General features: G+C 47.0%; 2 protein-coding genes across 3 annotated transcripts in view; both read left to right on the top strand.

Moving 5' to 3' along the window:
- The first annotated feature begins 425 nt into the window (after positions 1–425).
- The window catches only part of KHDRBS1 (KH RNA binding domain containing, signal transduction associated 1), a 23,085-nt gene continuing 4,331 nt past the window's right edge, over positions 426–19,179 (top strand). The window contains exons 1-9 of one of the 2 annotated variants that reach the window (XR_011683542.1): positions 426–820; positions 5,758–5,885; positions 6,740–6,856; positions 8,212–8,358; positions 10,039–10,175; positions 12,095–12,314; positions 13,275–13,342; positions 13,969–14,027; positions 17,534–17,729. Coding sequence is in view for 1 of the 2 variants with exons in the window: in XM_071453427.1 (XP_071309528.1) it covers positions 556–820; positions 5,758–5,885; positions 6,740–6,856; positions 8,212–8,358; positions 10,039–10,175; positions 12,095–12,314; positions 13,275–13,342; positions 13,969–14,027; positions 17,534–17,631 (1,239 nt within the window). In the remaining variant the exon portion in view is untranslated. Of the gene's footprint in view, positions 821–5,757; positions 5,886–6,739; positions 6,857–8,211; positions 8,359–10,038; positions 10,176–12,094; positions 12,315–13,274; positions 13,343–13,968; positions 14,028–17,533; positions 18,993–19,179 lie in introns of those variants that run through there. The other variant, XM_071453427.1, reaches the window with a different exon arrangement.
- The window catches only part of TMEM39B (transmembrane protein 39B), a 17,978-nt gene continuing 16,448 nt past the window's right edge, over positions 17,650–19,179 (top strand). Inside the window, exon 1 of the mRNA XM_071453426.1 lies at positions 17,650–17,729. The gene's annotated coding sequence lies outside the window, so the exon portion shown is untranslated. The remainder of the gene's footprint in view (positions 17,730–19,179) is intronic.

The raw sequence follows: 19,179 nt of genomic DNA, 5'->3' as shown, positions 1-19,179 counted from the left end.
ACAATACCAGGCACAAAATGCCAGGAGCTTGTGGTGAGGTGGGGCCGGTCTCTTCTACTGTGTGAAGAGTGAGAGGAAACGGCCTCAAGCTGAGACACGACATATTCACAGCAAATATTAAGATTTTTTTTTCGCACTCTGTGCAGCTACACATTGGGAGGGGCTGCTTGGGGAGGTGATGGAGTCCCCGCGTTTAGAGGCGGGGTTGAGGGATTCCAACAGCAGCGCCGTGCGGACTGGATGAATGATCCTCTTCCCACATCCACGATTCCCTGCCTCCATCATCCCCCGCTCCCCTCACGCCGCCGCTCCCGGGCCCGCGCCATTCCCGCGGGGGCACGCGGCGCACGCGCGGGGCGCTCCCGCCGCGGATCCCCCCTCACACACACACACACACACACAGAGACACCGACACCGGTAGAGGGCGGAGCTTCCGGCGCGGCACTTCCGGCCCGGGCGCTGCGCGGGCGGTGTGGCCGCTGCGCTCCCGCCGCCGCCGTCCCCGGCCCGGCCCGGCCCGGCCCGGCCCCCGCCTCCCGTCCCCGGCACCGCCTCATGCAGCGTCGCGACGACCCCGCCGGTCGCTTATCGCGGGGACAGGGCCCCGGCGGCCGCGCGCCGCCGCCGCGCCGAGCGCCCCGTGGCGGAGGGGCCCGCGGGGCCGCCAGCGGAGCGCAGCCGCCGCCCGGTGGGGCCGCAGCCGGCGGGGCTTCAGGCGCCGGTAAGATGGAGCCCGAGAACAAGTACCTGCCCGAGCTGATGGCGGAGAAGGACAGCCTGGACCCGTCCTTCACGCACGCCATGCAGCTCCTGACCGCAGGTACCGGCACCGGGGGCGGCGGGGCGGCGGGGCCCGGTGGCCGTTCTGGCTCCGGGGTTAAAATGAGCTATTTTCCTGTTAAAATGAGCTATTTCCTTGTTAAAATGAGCTATTTCCTTGTTAAAATGAGATGTTTCCTTGTTAATATATTTCCCTGTTAAAATGAAATATTTCCTTGTTAAAATGAGATATTTCCTTGTTAAAATGAAATATTTCCTTGTTAATATGAGATATTTCCCTGTTAAAATGAGATATTTCCCTGTGTAATCGCAGCTTATTCCGCAGAGCCGCGAGTTTTGCGTGTGTTTTATTGGTGCTTTTGTTGTATTATATTGTGTTCTTGTGATGTGGCCTCAGCCAGACAGGAGAATGGAGAGAATCAAAACCCTTGAGAGAAGCGTTTAATAATTGAAACAAAACGTGATGGTAATAGTAAATAAGGTGATAAATAATGATAATTTTGATGTTGGGAGGGAGTAGAAACAAGCGATGCCCGGTTCTTCACTACCCCATCCCCGAGCTCCTTCCAGATCCAGGGTGGCAGTGAGAGAACCGTTTAATAATTAAATCCGTGAGAGAAGCGTTTAATAATTGAATTAAAACCCGATGGTAATAGTAAATAAGGAGATAAATAATGATAATTGTGATGTTGGGAGGGAGGAGAAACAAGCGATGCCCGGTTCTTTACCACCCCATGCCCGAGCTCCTTCCAGATCCAGGGTGGCAGTGGCGGTCCTGGGGATGGAATGTCCCTTTGGACCGTTCGGGTGACCTGTCCTGCTCTGGGGACAGCTCCTCTCCTTTCCTGACAAGGGTTAAATGCAGCACACCAGGCTGTTGGAAACGTGATTCCCATAAAAATCCCTACAAACAGCTGTCGGGAAGAACAGCAGCTCTGTCCCTGCCGAAATCAGGGCAGCCCTTGCACCCCTGGGGACAGGGGAGCTAAAATTGAACCTGAAAGAGCCACGCGGGGAATTTTCCCTGCTGGAAATGCAGGGAAAGGGCTGGGATGGAAATGGAAATGGCAGCCTTTGTTCTGTGCCCAGCCTTCCCTTCCCTTCCCTTCCCTTCCCTTCCCTTCCCTTCCCTTCCCTTCCCGGCTCTCCCCCTCCGCACCCCCGGCCTTGGAGGAGGCTCAAAAACGGCCCCAGTTCAAAAATTCCCAATCTCTGCTTGCCCGGGAGCTGGGAGGCTCCCAGAGCAAGGATCTGCTCAGATTTCATCTCCATCGGTGCTTTAAAAATTATTATTATTATTATTATTATTATTATTATTATTATTATTATTATTATTATTATTATTATTATATTTTCATTATTATATATTTTTATTATTATTATTTCCACCAGTGCTTAAATTTTTTCCACCTCTTATTATTACCATTATTATTATTATTTCCACCGGTGCTTTTAAAAATTATTCTTACTATCACTATCATTGTTATCATTATTATTTAATTTCTATTCTTTTATTCTTATTTTATTATTAATAACGCGATTACTATAATTAATATTACTATCCGTAATTTATTTAATTTCATTAATTTGTACTGTGATTTTAAAATATTTATTGGAATGGTTAAATTACTTTAATTAATTAAATTATTAATTATTTAAGTATAATTTGCTCAGTAAGAATTTACTCAATAAGAATTTACTCCATAAGAATTTATTTAATAACAATTTAATAACAATTTATTTAAGTCAATTATTTAAATTCATCATTTTAAATTATTAATTGGAATTTTTAAAATTATTCCTTTCTCCGCCTGCTTTTTTAAAAAATATTTATTTTGTCACGGCTTAAAAATGCAGAGTTTTGGTGCAGTTCTAGAGGTTTTAGGAGCTTGTCCTATGCAGGGAATAATTCTTGGGAATTGCTGTCTCTCCAATTGAGCAAAGAACCCATCACAGCATCACCCATCAGCATCTTGATCTAAATAAATGAGTTTTAGAGTCCCATTTCCCATCACTTTAATGGTTCTGATGAATAAAATTCTTCATCCAGCTCAGCTCTGATGTCTCCCAGGCAAAGGAAATCCAAGGAATTTGCAAATTCCCCCACAAAGAGCAGCATCCTGCAAAGCCTGAGGGGGGTAACAAGGATTTAGGAGGGTTTTTTATTTCAATTAATTATTTTTAAATGAATTTATTAATGTAATGATTGCAGCTGTGGGGGATTTAAAATTGGAGCAGCTCCAGCTGTGGGTATTTTGAAAATAACTTTAAAAAAATTAATATTATCATAATTAGTTAATAATACTAATAGTAATAATAATAATAATAATAATTCTTCCCAGTCCCAGTTCAGGGTGAGCTGAGCAGGAAAACAATGAGCAAGAATTTGAGGTAAAATGGTGGATTTAGGTGATTTTTTTTTGCCTAGATGAGCCCCAGATTGCTCTGGATTCCTTGGAATTTCAGCCTGGGCCAAAGCTGTGCTGCACAACTCCAGCAAAAATCATTTCCAGAGCCACAAATGCTCCTGAGTGGCAGCAAAATTCTTATTCCAGCCTTTTTTCCCCTCCCAGAAGTGGAAGTTGCTCAGCCTGCCTGCCTCAGGGAGGGAACCCTGCTGGAATTCTGCAGCCATTTATTTTAAACAACATTTTAAAGTTGTCTAAAATACTGTGGTGGTTCTGTATTTTTAGAGGGAAAATTTTTATTTTTTTGGCTTTTTTTTTTTGGGAGCAAGGGCCTGGCAGTGATGGGATTCTTATCAATTCCATGGAAGTGGCTGCATTGAGGGTTCTGTTACCCTAAAGAGAAACTGAAATCTGGATTTTCTTGCATTTTCAAATATAATCCACATTTCCCTCCTGGGTTTGGGGTCTGTGTGATATTCCTTTTCCATAGGAACAAGAAAATCCCTTTTTTTTTTTTGAAAGAGCAGGGGAGGTGTGAAGGGCACAGCCCTCTCTGCTTCCCAGCTTTGGGAGAATGGGAAATATCCCACCTGTGTGTCAGCCAGCTGTGGGGTTGGGGTTTTTTGGGAATTTTAGCTGGGTTTATTTCATGGAAAAGCTCCAAGCTGAGCTTCCCAAAGGTGTGTGAGCTGTGGGAATGGGAGCAGGGAGGAGCTGGGGGACTCCCCCAGGGAATTCCCTGCTGGATTCAGGCCAGCTCCAGGCTGTGCATTCCTGGGAATGTCCCAGGGCTGGTGGTGGCTCCTGGGACCCAGCAGGGATTGGAGAGGGCCGAGGTCACCGAGGTGAGAGGGAGTCCAGGGTGCTGGAGCATTTCCAGGCTCTCCTGATGGAGATTCCCTCAGTCCCTGTCCTTCAGTGGATATCCTGGGTATCCCACACTGCCACCACTGCCACCTGAAACTGTCCCCGCTGTCTCGGGCTGCATTGTCCTGAAACCATTTCACCTTGCACTTTGCAACTTCTGGTTTGTTCAGCCATTTTGGCAACGTTCTCAACTGCTGGCACCGCTGTGGCCGTTCCTGTTCCCACCTCTGTGGCCATTCCCCATCCCAGAGCTTTGGCCATTCCTGTTCCCACCTCTGTGGCCATTCCTGTTCCCAGAGCTGCGGCCATTCCCGATCCCAGAGCTTTGGCCATTCCTGTTCCCAGAGCTGTGGCCATTCCCACCTCTGTGGCCATTCCTGTTCCCACCTCTGTGGCCATTCCTGTTCCCACCTCTGTGGCCATTCCTGATCCCAGAGCTGTGGCCATTCCCACCTCAGTGGCCATTCCTGCTGCTGTGGCCATTCCTATTCCCACATCTGTGGCCATTCCTGCTGCTGTGATCATTCCTATTTCCACCTCAGTGGCTGTTCCCCTTCCCACCTTTGTGGCCATTCCCACTCCTGCTGCTGTGCCCATTCCCATTCCCACCTCAGTGCCCATTCCCTTCCCACCCTCAGTGGCCATTCCTGCTGCTGTGCCCATTCCCACCTTTGTGCCCATTCCTGCTGCTGTGGCCATTCCTCTTCCCACATCTGTGGCCACTCCTGCTGCTGTGATCATTCCCATTCCCACCTCTGTGCCCATTCCCACCCTCATTGCCCATTCCTGCTACTGTGCCCATTCCCCTTCCCACCTCTGTGCCCATTCCCACCTTTGTGCCCATTCCCACCTCAGTGCCCATTCCCACCTCAGTGCCCATTCCCATTCCCGCTGCTGTGCCCATTCCCCTTCCCACCTCTGTGCCCATTCCCATTCCCACCTCTGTGCCCATTCCCACCTCAGTGCCCATTCCCACCTCTGTGCCCATTTCCACCTCTGTGCCCATTCCCACCTCTGTGCCCATTCCCACCTTTGTGCCCATTCCCACCTTTGTGCCCATTCCCATTCCCACCTCAGTGCCCATTCCCACCTCAGTGCCCATTCCCACCTTTGTGCCCCTTCCCACCTCTGTGCCCATTCCCACCTCTGTGCCCATTCCCACCTCTGTGCCCATTCCCTTCCCACCTTTGTGCCCATTCCCATTCCCACCTTTGTGCCCATTCCTGCTGCTGTGCCCATTCCCATTCCCACCTTTGTGCCCATTCCCATTCCCACCTTTGCCCATTCCCACCTTTGCCCATTCCTGCTGCTGTGCCCATTCCCATTCCCATTCCCACCTTTGTGCCCATTCCTGCTGCTGTGCCCATTCCCATTCCTGCTGCTGTGCCCATTCCCATTCCTGCTGCTGTGCCCATTCCCATTCCCATTCCCACCTTTGTGCCCATTCCCATTCCTGCTGCTGTGCCCATTCCCGTTCCCATTCCCATCCCAGGAGTTTCTCCCCTGTTCTCCATCCCAAATCTCACCTTTCCCTGCCCGTGCCCTTCCCCTGGCAGTGCCTCCCCCTCTCCCTTCTATTATCTTAATTTTATGCTATTAATATTTTTATTTCTAATTCTAGCATTCATATTTCTAACAATACATTTGTATCATTTTAATTTTATATTATTATTTCGATTCATTTAATTTAATTTTTACTTAGAAATTGAAAAAATTCAGAAGGGAGAGACAACAAAGAAGGATGAGGAGGAGAACTACCTGGATTTATTTTCCCACAAGAACATGAAACTGAAGGAACGAGTTCTGATCCCTGTCAAACAATACCCCAAGGTGAGGCCAGAAAAAATCAACCAAATCTCTGAGCTTTTCTTCTTTTCTGTGGGATTTTGTAGCTGCAGGAGTTCAATCTTCATTTTAAACCAAAATTCAAAAATAAGGACTTGTTTGGGGTTTTTTTCCCAGACCTGCAGGGTTTTTATTTGGAATATATTGAATTTTTGCAATATCTTGGTGATGCACAGCTGGGATCTTGGATTGCTGGAACAGACAATTCCATGGCTGGAGCTTTTTTTATGGTTTTTTTTTACATTTAATTCCTTCAAGATTTGCTGGAAAGCTGCTGCAGATGTTGGGATTGAACCACTTCATTTAACTTGATTTTTCTGCTGGAGCATTTGGTTTTTTTCATTAAAAGAAAGATTAGAAACCTGAATTTTCCTCTTGAAACTTGGATTTTGCTCTTGAAACTTGGATTTTGCTCTTGAAACCTGGATTTTCCTTTTCAACACTTAAATTTTCCTTTCAAAGCTTGAATTTTCCTTTTGAAACCTGGATTTTCCTTTTGAACCTTGGATTTTCCTTTTGAACCTTGGATTTTCCTTTTGAAACCTGGATTTTCCTTTTGAACCTTGGATTTTCCTTTTGAACCTTGGATTTTCCTTTTGAAACTTGGGTTTTCCTTTTAAAATTTGGATTTTCCTTTTAAAACCTGAATTTTCCTTTTGAAACTTGGATTTTCCTCTTGAAACTTGGATTTTCCTGATAAAGTGAGGAGAAAATGGAATGTGATTTTTTTTTTCCCTTTGCTCAACCGATAAAAAATTCAGAAAAATTTTTCTTGAAGTTTTTGAGCTCTGATTTATTTTTTGTTGGTTTTTTTTTTTTTTTTTTTTCTTAATTTCCAGTTCAACTTTGTTGGGAAGATTTTGGGACCCCAGGGCAACACCATTAAGAGACTTCAGGAAGAAACTGGTGCTAAAATCTCTGTACTGGGGAAAGGCTCCATGAGGGACAAAGCCAAGGTAAGGAAAAATAAAATTCCATTTCTTGTGGTGAGAATTAGCAGCTCTCCAAGCATTTTATTAAAAATTAAAGCAGAAAAAAACTTCAATTAAAGATTAATTTGAACATTGTTAAAATAAGGATTATTCTCCTCAAGAGCCATTCACTAAAGGGATTTTTTTTCCCTCTCTGTAAAAAGATTAAAATCCCTTTTTTAGCTGCTCTGAAATCTTGAAATTCTTCTGGTGCAGTGCAGATGTTGGAGCAATGTGTTCCTGATCATTTTTGATCACAAAAATTTTGAACCATAAAGTACCAGGAGAGGTTTTTAAACAGAAAAAAAATAATGAAAAGAATGGGAAAAATACGATTTTTGTTTCTTCCTGCTTATTTTGAGCAGAGCTGTAGCTTCATTCTGATTTTACTTCAGCAGCACAAAAAGGTTTTATACGAATTTCTTAAATTACTGCAAAACAACCTGAGAAACAGAAATATCTTCAAGGTATCTTGAAAAAAATTAAAAATAAAGAAGTAAAATAATAAAGTTTAGAAAAGTAAAATAGCATACATTAAATATAAAATAATAAAATAAAAAGAATAAATATACATAATTAAAAATAATAAAAATAGTTTTAAAGAGAAAAATTAAAATAAAAAATTTAAAAATAAAATTTTAAAATAAAAATCTTATCTCGGTGTTTACACACAGATGTACAAAACCATGCAAGGTTCCTATAAAATTTAAAAATTCTTCCCAAATTCCATTTTTTAATAATTCTGTGGGGTTTTTGCATGAGGAGGAGCTGCGCAAAGGGGGGGATCCCAAATACAAATAAAATAAAAAATAATAAAAGTAGATTTTAAAATAAAATATTTCAAAATACATAAAATTTAAAACTAAAAATAATTTTAAAAAATAAACATTAAAATTGATTTTTTTTTTAATAAATAAAATTAAAAAGTAAAAAATCTTATCTCATTGTTTACACACAGATGTACAAAACCATGCAAGCTATATGCATGGTTTATATAAAATTTAAAAAATCTTCCCAGATTCCATTTTTTAGTAATTCTGTGGGGTTTGTGCAGAAGGAGGAGCTGTGCAAAGGGGGGATCCTAAATAAAAATAAATATAAATAAAAATAATAAAAATAGATTTTAAAATAAAATATTTCAAAATACATAACATTTAAAACTAAAAATATTTTTAAAAATAAACATTAAAATTGAATTTTTTTTTAAATAAATACAATCGAAAAGTAAAAATCTTATCTCAGTGTTTACACACAGATGTACAAAACCATGCAAGCTTCCTATAAAATTTAAAAACTCTCCCCAAATTCCATTTTTTAATAATTCTGTGTGGTTTTCACAGGAGGAGGAGCTGCGCAAGGGGGGGGACCCCAAGTACGCCCACCTGCACATGGACCTGCACGTGTTCATCGAGGTCTTCGGGCCCCCGTGCGAGGCCTACGCCCTCATGGCCCACGCCATGGAGGAGGTCAAGAAATTCCTGGTCCCTGTGAGTCTCCTGCTCCTCAGAGGAGCCTCTTCCAAACTGAAAATTCAAATTAAAATCGGGGAGAAAAATGGAGGAGGTTCGCACGTCTGGGGGGAGGGAGATCACTCCAGGGAGCTCTGGGATGGGGCTGGGAGCACTGGGATGGTGCTGGGATCTCCAGGGAGCTCTGGGATGGTGCTGGGATCACTGGGATGGTGCTGGGATCACTGGGATGGTTTTGGATCTCCAGGGAGCTCTGGGATGGTGCTGGGATTGCTGGGGTGGTGCTGGGATCTCCAGGGAGCTCTGGGATGGTGCTGGGAGCACTGGGATGGTGCTGGGATCTCCAGGGAGTGCTGGGATGGTGCTGGGATCTCCAGGGAGCTCTGGGATGGTGCTGGGAGCACTGGGATGGTGCTGGGATCTCCAGGGAGTGCTGGGATGGTGCTGGGATCGCTGGGATGGTGCTGGGATCTCCAGGGAGCACTGGGATGGTGCTGGGATCTCCAGGGAGCTCTGGGATGGTGCTGGGATCTCCAGGGAGCACTGGGATGGTGCTGGGATCTCCAGGGAGCTCTGGGATGGTGCTGGGATCTCCAGGGAGCTCTGGGATGGTGCTGGGATCACTGGGATGGTGCTGGGATCACTGGGATGGTTTTGGGATCTCCAGGAAGCTCTGGGATGGTTCTGTGATCACTGGGATGATTTTGGGATCTCCAGGGATCACTGGGATGGTTCAAGAACCACTGGGATGGTTTTGGGATCTCCAGGGAGCTCTGGGATGGTTCAGGGACCACTGGGATGGTTTTGGGATCTCCAGGAAGCTCTGGGATGGTTCAGGGACCACTGGGATGGTTTTGGGATCTCCAGGGAGCACTGGGATGGTTCAGGGACCACTGGGATGGTTTTGGGATCTCCAGGGAGGACTGGGATGGTGCTGGGATCACCAGGAACTGCTGAAATCACTGGGATGGTTCTGAGATCACCAGGAACTGCTGGGAATCACTGTGAGGGTTCTGGGATCTCCAGGAGCTCTGGGATGGTTTTGGAATCACTGGGATGGTTTTGGGATCACCAGGAGCACTGAGATGGTTTTGGGATCACTGGGAATCACTGGGATGGTTTTGGGATCACTGGGAATCAGTGGGATGGTTCTGAGATCACCAGGCACTGCTGGGATCACTGGGAATCACTGGGATGGTTTTGGGATCACCAGGGAGCAATGGGATGGTTTTGGGATCACTGGGAATCAGTGGGATGGTTCAGGGATGTCCAGGGACCATTGGGAATGCTTCTGGGTGATCTCCTGTGGCCCTTTAGTCCCCAGGGAAGGGACCTGCAGGGATCTGCCCGGCACGCTCTGCATCCCAACCCTTTCCTTTGGGAACAGGAGCACTGCAGGGTCACCTTCTGTGGGCTCACTGCCCCTATAAACAGGAGCTGTGGGCTGAGTCCTGCCTGGGCTCTCCCCCATGAATCCTCCTGGCATCCCTGGCAGTCTGGGAGCAGCACCTGGAGCTGCAGGGCTGGAATCTTGGAGAAAGCTGCAGCAAATGCCACTAAAAGCAGATTTTCCTGCGGCCCGTGCAGTTATTTCATCGCAGCACAGCAGGCTGTGGTATCCCAGAGCTGGTCTCTGGAGCTGACCCTTCATCTCCTTATTGACCCTTAATTTTATCCTCATTTCTGTCCTTTCTGCAGGACATGATGGATGATATCTGCCAGGAGCAGTTCCTGGAGCTCTCCTATCTCAACGGGGTCCCGGAGCCCAACCGCGGCCGAGGCGTCCCCGGGCGGGGCCGGGGGGCAGCCCCGCCTCCCCCTCCCCCTGTGCCAAGGTATTCCCAAAATCCCAGCCCTGGGAGTGCTGCCTTCACCCACAGCTGGGCTGTCTCAGGGCTTAAACTGCTGCTCAGCTAGGCCTGACTTTGAGCATCAAGTTTGGGGTGTCATCCAGCACTGGGCGGGATTTGGGCTGGGTTTCATCGATAGTTCCAGCTATGGTTCCATCCATGGTTTCATCAGTGGTTTCATCAATAGGTTCATCAATAGGTTCATCCATGGTTCTATCCATGGTTCCATCCATGGTTCCACCAATGGTTCCATCAATGGTTTCATCAGAGGTTCCATCCATGGTCCCATCACTGGTCCCATCAATGGTTTCATGAGTGGTTCCATCAATGGTTCCATCACTGGTTCCATCAATAGGTTCATCCATAGTTCCATCCGTGGTTCCACCAATGGTTCCAGCAATGGTTTCATCAATAGGTTCATCCGTGGTTCCATCCGTGGTTCCATCCATGGTTCCATCCATGGTCCCACCAATGGTTCCATCACTGGTTCCATCACTGGTTCCATCAATAGGTTTATCCATAGTTCATCCGTGGTTCCATCAATGGTCCCATCAATGGTTTCATGAGTGGTTCCATCACTGGTTCCATCAATAGGTTCATCCATAGTTCATCCGTGGTTCCATCAATGGTCCCATCAATGGTTTCATGAGTGGTTCCATCACTGGTTCCATCAATAGGTTTATCCATAGTTCCATCCGTGGTCCCATCACTGGTTCCATCACTGGTCCCATCACTGGTTCCATCACTGGTTCCATCAATGGTTCCATCAATGGTTTCATGAGTGGTCCCATCACTGGTCCCATCAATGGTTTCATCCATAGTTCCATCCATAGTTCCATCCATGGTTCCATCACTGGTTCCATCAATAGGTTTATCCATAGTTCCATCAATGGTTCCATCAATGGTTTCATGAGTGGTCCCATCACTGGTTTCATCAATAGGTTCATCCATAGTTCCATCCATGGTTCCACCAATGGTTCCACCAATGGTCCCATCACTGCTCCCATCAATAGTTTTACAAAGGAAGCTCTCAGGAAGGGCCTGGCTGCTGTTGGATGTGCTGTAACCCTTCAGCATTCTCACTTTGAAGTGCCCATCCTTGCAGAGCATCGTTCTGGCAAAGCTTGGGGATGAATTGGCACCAAAACTGTTCCTCCACTCCCTGATCCATGGGCTGGTGCTTTTCCCTCTGCCTGGAGGGTCCCTGCCCATGTCCTCAGGGGTCCTGAGGGACCTGGAGTGATCCCAGGTGGGTGGGAGGGTCCTTTAAAGTGAAATTCCCTGCCCAAAGTTCAGACCACATTCCAAAACAGCAAAGCTGAGGATTCTCAGGAGAAAAAATCCTGGGCAAAGAGGATTTTTCAGAAAACATGACAGTGACACATCCCCATCCTGGGGCTCTCTAGAACACAGGACAGTGCCACATCCCCATCCTGGGGCACTCCAGAAAATGTGACAGTGACACATCCCCATCCTGGGGCTCTCTAGAACACAGGACAGTGACACATCCCCATCCTGGGGCACTCCAGAAAATGTGACAGTGACACATCCCCATCCTGGGGCTCTCTAGAACACAGGACAGTGACACATCCCCATCCTGGGGCACTCCAGAAAATGTGACAGTGACACATCCCCATCCTGGGGTTCTCCAGGACACAGGACAGTGCCACATCCCCATCCTGGGGTTCTCCAGGACACGGGACAGTGCCACATCCCCATCCTGGGGCTCTCCAGGACACAGGACAGTGCCACATCCCCATCCTGGGGTTCTCCAGGACACGGGACAGTGCCACATCCCCATCCTGGGGCTCTCCAGGACACAGGACAGTGCCACATCCCCATCCTGGGGCTGTCCAGAGCAGCAGCAGCAGCAGCTCCTGACCAAGCTTTCTGTGTCTCCACAGGGGCCGTGGGGTGGGTCCCCCTCCTCCTCCTCCTCCCCCCAGGGGTGCCCTGGTGCGGGGAGCCCCCGTGCGCGGGGCCCTGGCCCGGGGCGCTGCCATGGCCCGGGGGGTGCCCCCTCCCCCGGCCGTCAGGGGAGCCCCCGCGCCGCGGGCACGGGCAGCTGGCATCCAGAGGATCCCCCTGCCCCCTCCGCCCGTGCCAGAGAGCTACGAGGAATATGTGAGCAGGGGTTCACTGCTGCTGAGTAACGGGGTTAACCGTGGGTGGGGGGTGGGCTGGTGGGGGTGAGGGGAGCTGGGGGGCACCAGGGGTCAGTGGGGTGGGGCTGGGGTCACCAGAGATCAGTAGGATGGAGCTGGGGTCACCAGGGATCAGTGGGATGGGGCTGGGGTCACCAGGGATCAGTGGGATCACCAGGGGTCAGTGAGGTGATTCTGGGATCACCAGGAATCACTGGGATGGTGCTATGATCACTAGGGATCAGTGGAATGGGGCTGAGATCACCAGGGTTCACTGTGATGGTGCTGGGATCACCAGAGGTCAGTGGGATGGAGCTGGGATCACCAGGAATCACTGGGATGGTGCTGGGATCACCAGGGATCAGTGGGATGGAGCTGGGATCAGTGGGATGGTGCTGGGATCACCAGGAATCACTGGGATGGTGCTGAGATCACCGGGGATCAGTGAGGTGATTCTGGGATCACCAGGGATCAGTGAGATGGGGCTGAGATCACCAGAGATCAGGGGGGTGATTCTGGGATCACCAGGGATCAGTGAGATGGGACTGGGATCACCAGGGATCAGGGGGGTGATTCTGGGATCACCAGGAATCACCAGGAATCACTGGGATGGTGCTATGATCACTAGGGGTCAGTGGAATGGGGCTGGGATCGCCAGGGATCAGGGGGGTGATTCTGGGATCACCAGGGATCACTGAGATGGTGCTGGGATCACCAGGGATCAGTGAGATGGTGCTGGGATCACCAGGGATCAGTGAGATGGTGCTGGGATCGCCAGGGATCACTGAGATGGGGCTGAGATCACCAGGGATCAGTGAGATGGTGCTGGGATCACCAAGGACTGCTGGGAATGGCGTTGGGATCCCCCTGACTCCTGGTTCTGGGATCACCATTGGGATGGTGTTGGGGCTGTGACACTTTTCTGTCCCCATGCTCACAGGGCTACGATGACACCTACGCAGAGCAGAGCTACGAGGGCTACGAGGGCTACTACAGCCAGGGCCAAGGGTGAGTGGCATTCCCTCTTCCCAAAGCAATCCTGCTTTTTTCCCTCTTTTCCCCCTCTTTTCCCTTTTTTTTCCCTCTTTCCCCTTTTTTCCCCTCTTTTCCCTTTTTTTCCACTCTTTTCCCTTTTTTTCCACTCTTTTCCCCTTTTTCAAATCCCATTTGAAGCCAATAGAAACATTCCTGAGCTGCTACAGCCAGGGCCAAGGGTGAGTGGGATTCCCTCTTCCCAAAGCAATCCTGCATGGCCTCTTTCCCCTTTTTTTCCCCTCTTTTCCCTTTTTTTCCCCTCTTTTCCCTTTTTCCTGCTCTTTCCCTTTTTTTTAATCCCATTTGAAGCCAATGAAAACATTCCTGAGCTGCTACAGCCAGGGCCAAGGGTGAGTTGGATTCCCTTTTCCCAAAGGAATCCTACATGGCCTTTTCCCCCTTTTTTCCCCTCTTTTCCCTTTTTTCCCCTCTTTTCCCTTTTTTTCCCCTCTTTCCCCTTTTTTTTTAATCCCATTTGAAGCCAGTGGAGCTGCAGAGTTCTGCTGGAATCCAGGGCTCAGAGCATCTTCTCTTTTCCTGGTTTTTTGTGGCAGTGGAATGGGATTTCCCTGTGTGTAACCACCTCATTGCTTTTGCAGGGATACAGAATATTATGATTATGGACATGGGGAGGCACAGGAAACCTATGAAGCTTATGGTATGTCTGGGAATTTTGGGATAAGGGAGGGGTTGGGAATTGCTTTTGGTCAATTTTGTTGTTTTCCAATGTCTGGATAAAAAAAAACTGAGTGTTTTTATTTAGGTCTGAACAACCTTTTCTGTGGGTTTAGGTTTTTCTCAATTCTCAATTTTGATTTTCTCAAAGGTGATGCTTTACAAAAAAAATCCATTTTTTATCTTTGGAAATGTTTAAATTTCCTTGTAGCTTTAGAATATTTCCAGGAGGTCTGGATTTCCACCCACAGCACTTGTGCTGCAGTCTGGTTTTCATGGGCTGGGTTTTACATGGTTCCATCTGCTTCCTTTATCCTCACAAACCCTGAGCCTGACTCTGTAAATCTGCTCCAAAATTGCATTTAAATGTCATGAGGGAGCCTCTCCTTGGCTCTGTGCAGCCACTTTGACTCAGTAGGCAAAGCTTAGCTAATCTCAATCATGTAAAACTCCCAATTTAAGCTGGGCTGAGCCAAAATGTTGTGATTTAACCCCAAAGGGCAGCCACACCCCACTCTCACTCCCCACCCATGGGACAGGGAGAGAACTGGGAGGGTAAAAGTGAGGGAATGAATGGGCTGGGATAAAGTTCACCAGGAAAAGCAAAATAAACCAAGGAATCCATTCCCTGCTTCCTTGGGAAGACATTCCAGAGGTCCCTCCCTGCTTCCTGCTGCCCTCAGCTGGGGCTGCATTTGTTTCTTTTTGAGGGCAGTTCCCATGTCCAGGCTGGGGATGGCCTCTGGCTGTGACAAGGAGAAGGAATCACTGTCCCCTGTCCCCAGAGCTGCTCTGGCCTGGCTGTGACAAGGAGAAGGAATCACTGTCCCCTGTCCCCAGAGCTGCTCTGGCCTGGGCCAGGCTTCATTTTCCTCCCCAGAGCTGCTCTGGCCTGGCTGTGACAAGGAGAAGGAATCAATCACTGTCCCCTGTCCCCAGAGCTGCTCTGGCCTGGGCCAGGCTTCATTTTCCTGCCCAGGGCTGCTCTGGGACTGACTCTGGAGTTTTGTTGTTGCTGGGCAGGGCTTAGGCACGTCCAAAACCTTTCCTGCTCCTCACACAGGGAATTTGGGAGGGGAACCCAAGGAATTTGCCAGACCAGGTGAAATCCCAAATTCCCAAAGCTCCCCTTAAAGGTGTGGAATTCCATGTGGCTGGAACGAGTCCCTTGGGGACCAGCAGCTGTTTGGGGGATCAGCAGCTGTTTTGGTGGAGCTGTTTTGCTGGATTTTGGGGGATCAGGAGCTGTTTTTGCAGAGCTGTTTTGGGGGATCAGGAGCTGGTTCTGAGGAGCTGTTTTGGGGGATCAGGAGCTGGTTCTGAGGAGCTGTTTTGGGGGATCAGGAGTTGGTTTTGGGGAGCTGTTTTGGGGATCAGGAGCTATTTTGGTCAAGCTGTTTTGCTGGATCACAAACTGGGTTTTGGAGGATCAGGAGCTGCTTTTGGGGAGCTGTTTTTGGGGATCAGGAGCTGGTTTTGGGGAGCTGTTTTGGGGGATTGGGAACTGGTTTTGGGGAGCTGTTTTGAGGAGCTGTTTTGGGGATCAGGAGCTGGTTTTGGGGAGCTGTTTTTGAGGATCTGGACCTGTTTTTGGGGAGCTGGTTTTGGGTAATGAGGATCTGTTTTGAGGAGCCGTTTTGAGGAATCAGGAGCTGGTTTTGGGGAACTGTTTTTGGGGAATGAGGACCTGTTTTGTGGGACCTGTTTTGAGGAGCTGTTCGGAGGAATCAGGAGCTGGTTTTGGGGATCAGGAGCTGTTTTGTGGGACCTGTTTTTGGGGAGCTGTTTTTGAGGAATGAGGACCTTCTTTTGAGGACCTGTTTTTGAGGATCTGGACCTGTTTTTGAGGAGCTGTTTTTGGGGAATGAGGAGCTGTTTTGAGGAGCTGTTTTGAAGAATCAGGAGCTGGTTTTGGGGAGCTGTTTTTTGGGGGAATGAGGACCTGTTTTTGGGGAGCTGTTTTTGAGAAATGAGGAGCTGTTTTGAGGGATCAGGAGGTGGTTTTGGGGAACTGTTTTTGAGGATTTGGACCTGTTTTTGAGGAGCTGTTTTTGAGGGATCAGGACCTATTTTGGGGGAGCTATTTTGAGCAATCAGGAGCTGGTTTTGAGGATCAGGAGCTGTTTTGTGGGACCTGTTTTGAGGAGCTGTTTTTGGGGGAATGAGGAGCTGTTTTGAGGAGCTGGTTTTGTGGGACCTGTTTTGAGGAGCTGTTCTGAGGAATCAGGCGCTGGTTTTGGGGATCAGGAGCTGTTTTGTGGGACCTGTTTTTGAGGAGCTGTTTTTGAGGAATGAAGAGCTGTTTTGAGGATCAGGAGGTGGTTTTGGGGAACTGTTTTTGAGGATCTGGACCTGTTTTTGAGGAGCTGTTTTTGGGGAACAGGAACTGTTTTGTGGGACCTGTTTTGAGGAGCTGTTTTTGAGGGATCAGGACCTATTTTGGGGGAGCTATTTTGAGGAATCAGGAGCTGGTTTTGGGGATCAGGAGCTGTTTTGTGGGACCTGTTTTGTGGAGCTGTTTTGAGGAATCAGGAGCTGGTTTTGGGGATCAGGAGCTGGTTTTGGGGAACTGTTTTTGAGGATTTGGACCTGTTTTTGAGGAGCTGTTTTTGAGGGATCAGGACCTATTTTGGGGGAGCTATTTTGAGCAATCAGGAGCTGGTTTTGGGGATCAGGAGCTGTTTTGGGGATCAGGAACTGTTTAGTGGGACCTGTTTTGAGGAGCTGTTTTTGGGGAATGAGGACCTTCCTTTGAGGACCTGTTTTTGAGGATCTGGACCTGTTTTTGAGGAGCTGTTTTTGGGGAATGAGGAGCTGTTTTGAGGAGCTGTTTTGAGGAATCAGGAGCTGGTTTTGGGGATCAGGAGCTGTTTTGTGGGACCTGTTTTTGAGGAGCTGTTTTTGAGGAATGAGGACCTGTTTTTGAGGAGCTGTTTTGTGGGACCTGTTTTGTGGAGCTGTTTTGAGGAATCAGGAGCTGTTTTGAGGAGCTGTTTTGGGGACCTGTTTTGAGGAGCTGTTTTGTGGGACCTGTTTTGTGGAGCTGTTTTGAGGAATCAGGAGCTGGTTTTGAGGATCAGGAGCTGTTTTGGGGACCTGTTTTGGGGAGCTGTTTTGAGGAATCAGGAGCTGGTTTTGAGTATCAGGACCTGTTTTGTGGGACCTGTTTTGTGGAGCTGTTTTGAGGAATCAGGAGCTGGTTTTGGGGATCAGGAGCTGTTTTGGGGACCTGTTTTGAGGAGCTGTTTTGAGGAATCAGGAGCTGTTTTGGGGAGCTGTTTTGAGCAATCAGGAGCTGGTTTTGGGGATCAGGAGCTGTTTTGGGGACCTGTTTTGAGGAGCTGTTTTTGGGGGGACCAGGACCTATTTTGAGCAGCCATTCTCCCCCATCCCCACCCGCCCTTTTGCCTCTCCCACCCCATTTCCAGCCCCTTTCCCCCACCTCCCTCCACCCAACCCTGACCTTTTTTCTCTTCCTTTTCCCCACAGGCCAAGATGACTGGAATGGAACCCGGCCCTCCCTGAAGGCCCCCCCAGCCCGGCCAGTCAAGGGGGGCTACAGAGAGCACCCCTACGGCCGCTACTGACCCCAAAAACGGGGCCAAAAATCCCAATTTAGGAGCAAACTCTTGTTACTGGTTCTTGTATCTCCCGGGATTCCCGTTGCTTTACCCACAGCAGACAAGTAATTGTCTCCCTGTTTTTCTTCCTGGCCCTTTTTTTCCTCCTCCCACTCCATCCTCACCCTGCATTTTGGCTTCTGTATGTAGTGATTTCTTGATGAATTTAAATAGATTTAGAGGGGAAAAAAAAAACGAAAAACAAACAAAAAAATTTTTAATTTTTATTATTTTTATTATTTTTTTTTCTTCTTTCAGTGTGTAGATGGCTTTTCTTTCTTTGTTGTTTTAGGGTAAAAAAAAAACAAAAAAACCAAACAAACTGTACCTTTTTTAAGGAGAAAAAAAAGACAAAAAAAAACCTAAAAAGCAAGTTAAAAAAAAATGTTAGTTTCCAAAAGTGACATGCTTTGCTTAGTTCTGAAATTAAGGTTTTGTTAAAACTTTTAAAGTTTGTTTTAAAGGAACCCATAACGGTTGTAGTTGCAGAATCCCAAAGTAGGCTACATTTCAAAATTCAGGGTTATTTTTTAAGAATTAAAATCATAATGTAACAGTAGTGGCTGCCACCATTAAAAAAAAAAAACAAAAACAAAAAAATAACTTCAGATGCCAAACCTTTAAAAGGAGATTGCTGGTGAATCTTGAAGTTTAAATTTTAACTCAAAGGATCCTCCAGACAAATTAAATAGCATTTTCTAAAGAGAATTGACTTAAAAAGAAAAATTAGGTTGGTAAAAAATTGACTTTTCTTATGTGGATTTTGAAATCTAGCCCCCCCTGCAGTGTTGAGATATGCTTGGGAATATTTTTCCAGTGGAAAGGGGTTTTAATTTAATTCTAAATAAACAATTTTTAAGGGGAAAAAAACCCCAAAATACGGCTCAAATTACCCAGTGTTTGATAAAAAGAATATTCCATGGGTAGGCCTGTAAAATTCTGATTTTTGTAGCCCTTTGGGGCAGAGAATCTGATGAAAATTTCAACCTCACCCCAAAAAAATCTCAATTTCAAGCGGTCCCAGCCACTTCAAGTGTATCTCAGCACGAGCTTTGCATAAAAAGGGACACTGCAGCTCTAAAACAAAACAACAAAAAACAAAACAAAATTTAAAAAAAATCCAAGGCAAAAAAACAACCCCAAATTTCACTTTGTACATAAGATATAAAGTCCTAATTGGATTTGTTACACTGTCCTCCCACTCTGTTCTGGAAGAGAAAAATGCTACATTTTGTGTAAAGTCTGCCTAACTAGGTAGCTCAAAACGTGTCAAAATGTCTGTCTCAAAATCTGTCAATAAAGTTTAGTCCTTTTTTAATCAAAGTAAATGTGATGAATTGTCATTTGTTTTTGGAGGTTTTTTTATTTTTTGCAAACGACTTTAAATCCATGCTAAACTTAATTTGTCTTTTTGTTATTATTATTATTATTATTATTATTTTATGATTATTATTTATTTTAAAACCGTGGAGGCATTTCAAAAAAAATGGTGGTTTTTTGGTAATTCTCGTGACA

This window comes from Agelaius tricolor, unplaced genomic scaffold, assembly GCF_023055355.1.
Source record: "Agelaius tricolor isolate 1412-34295 unplaced genomic scaffold, bAgeTri1.0.p SCAF_36, whole genome shotgun sequence".
Lineage (NCBI taxonomy): Eukaryota > Metazoa > Chordata > Aves > Passeriformes > Icteridae > Agelaius > Agelaius tricolor.
This window is presented reverse-complemented; position numbering and strand designations above follow the sequence as displayed.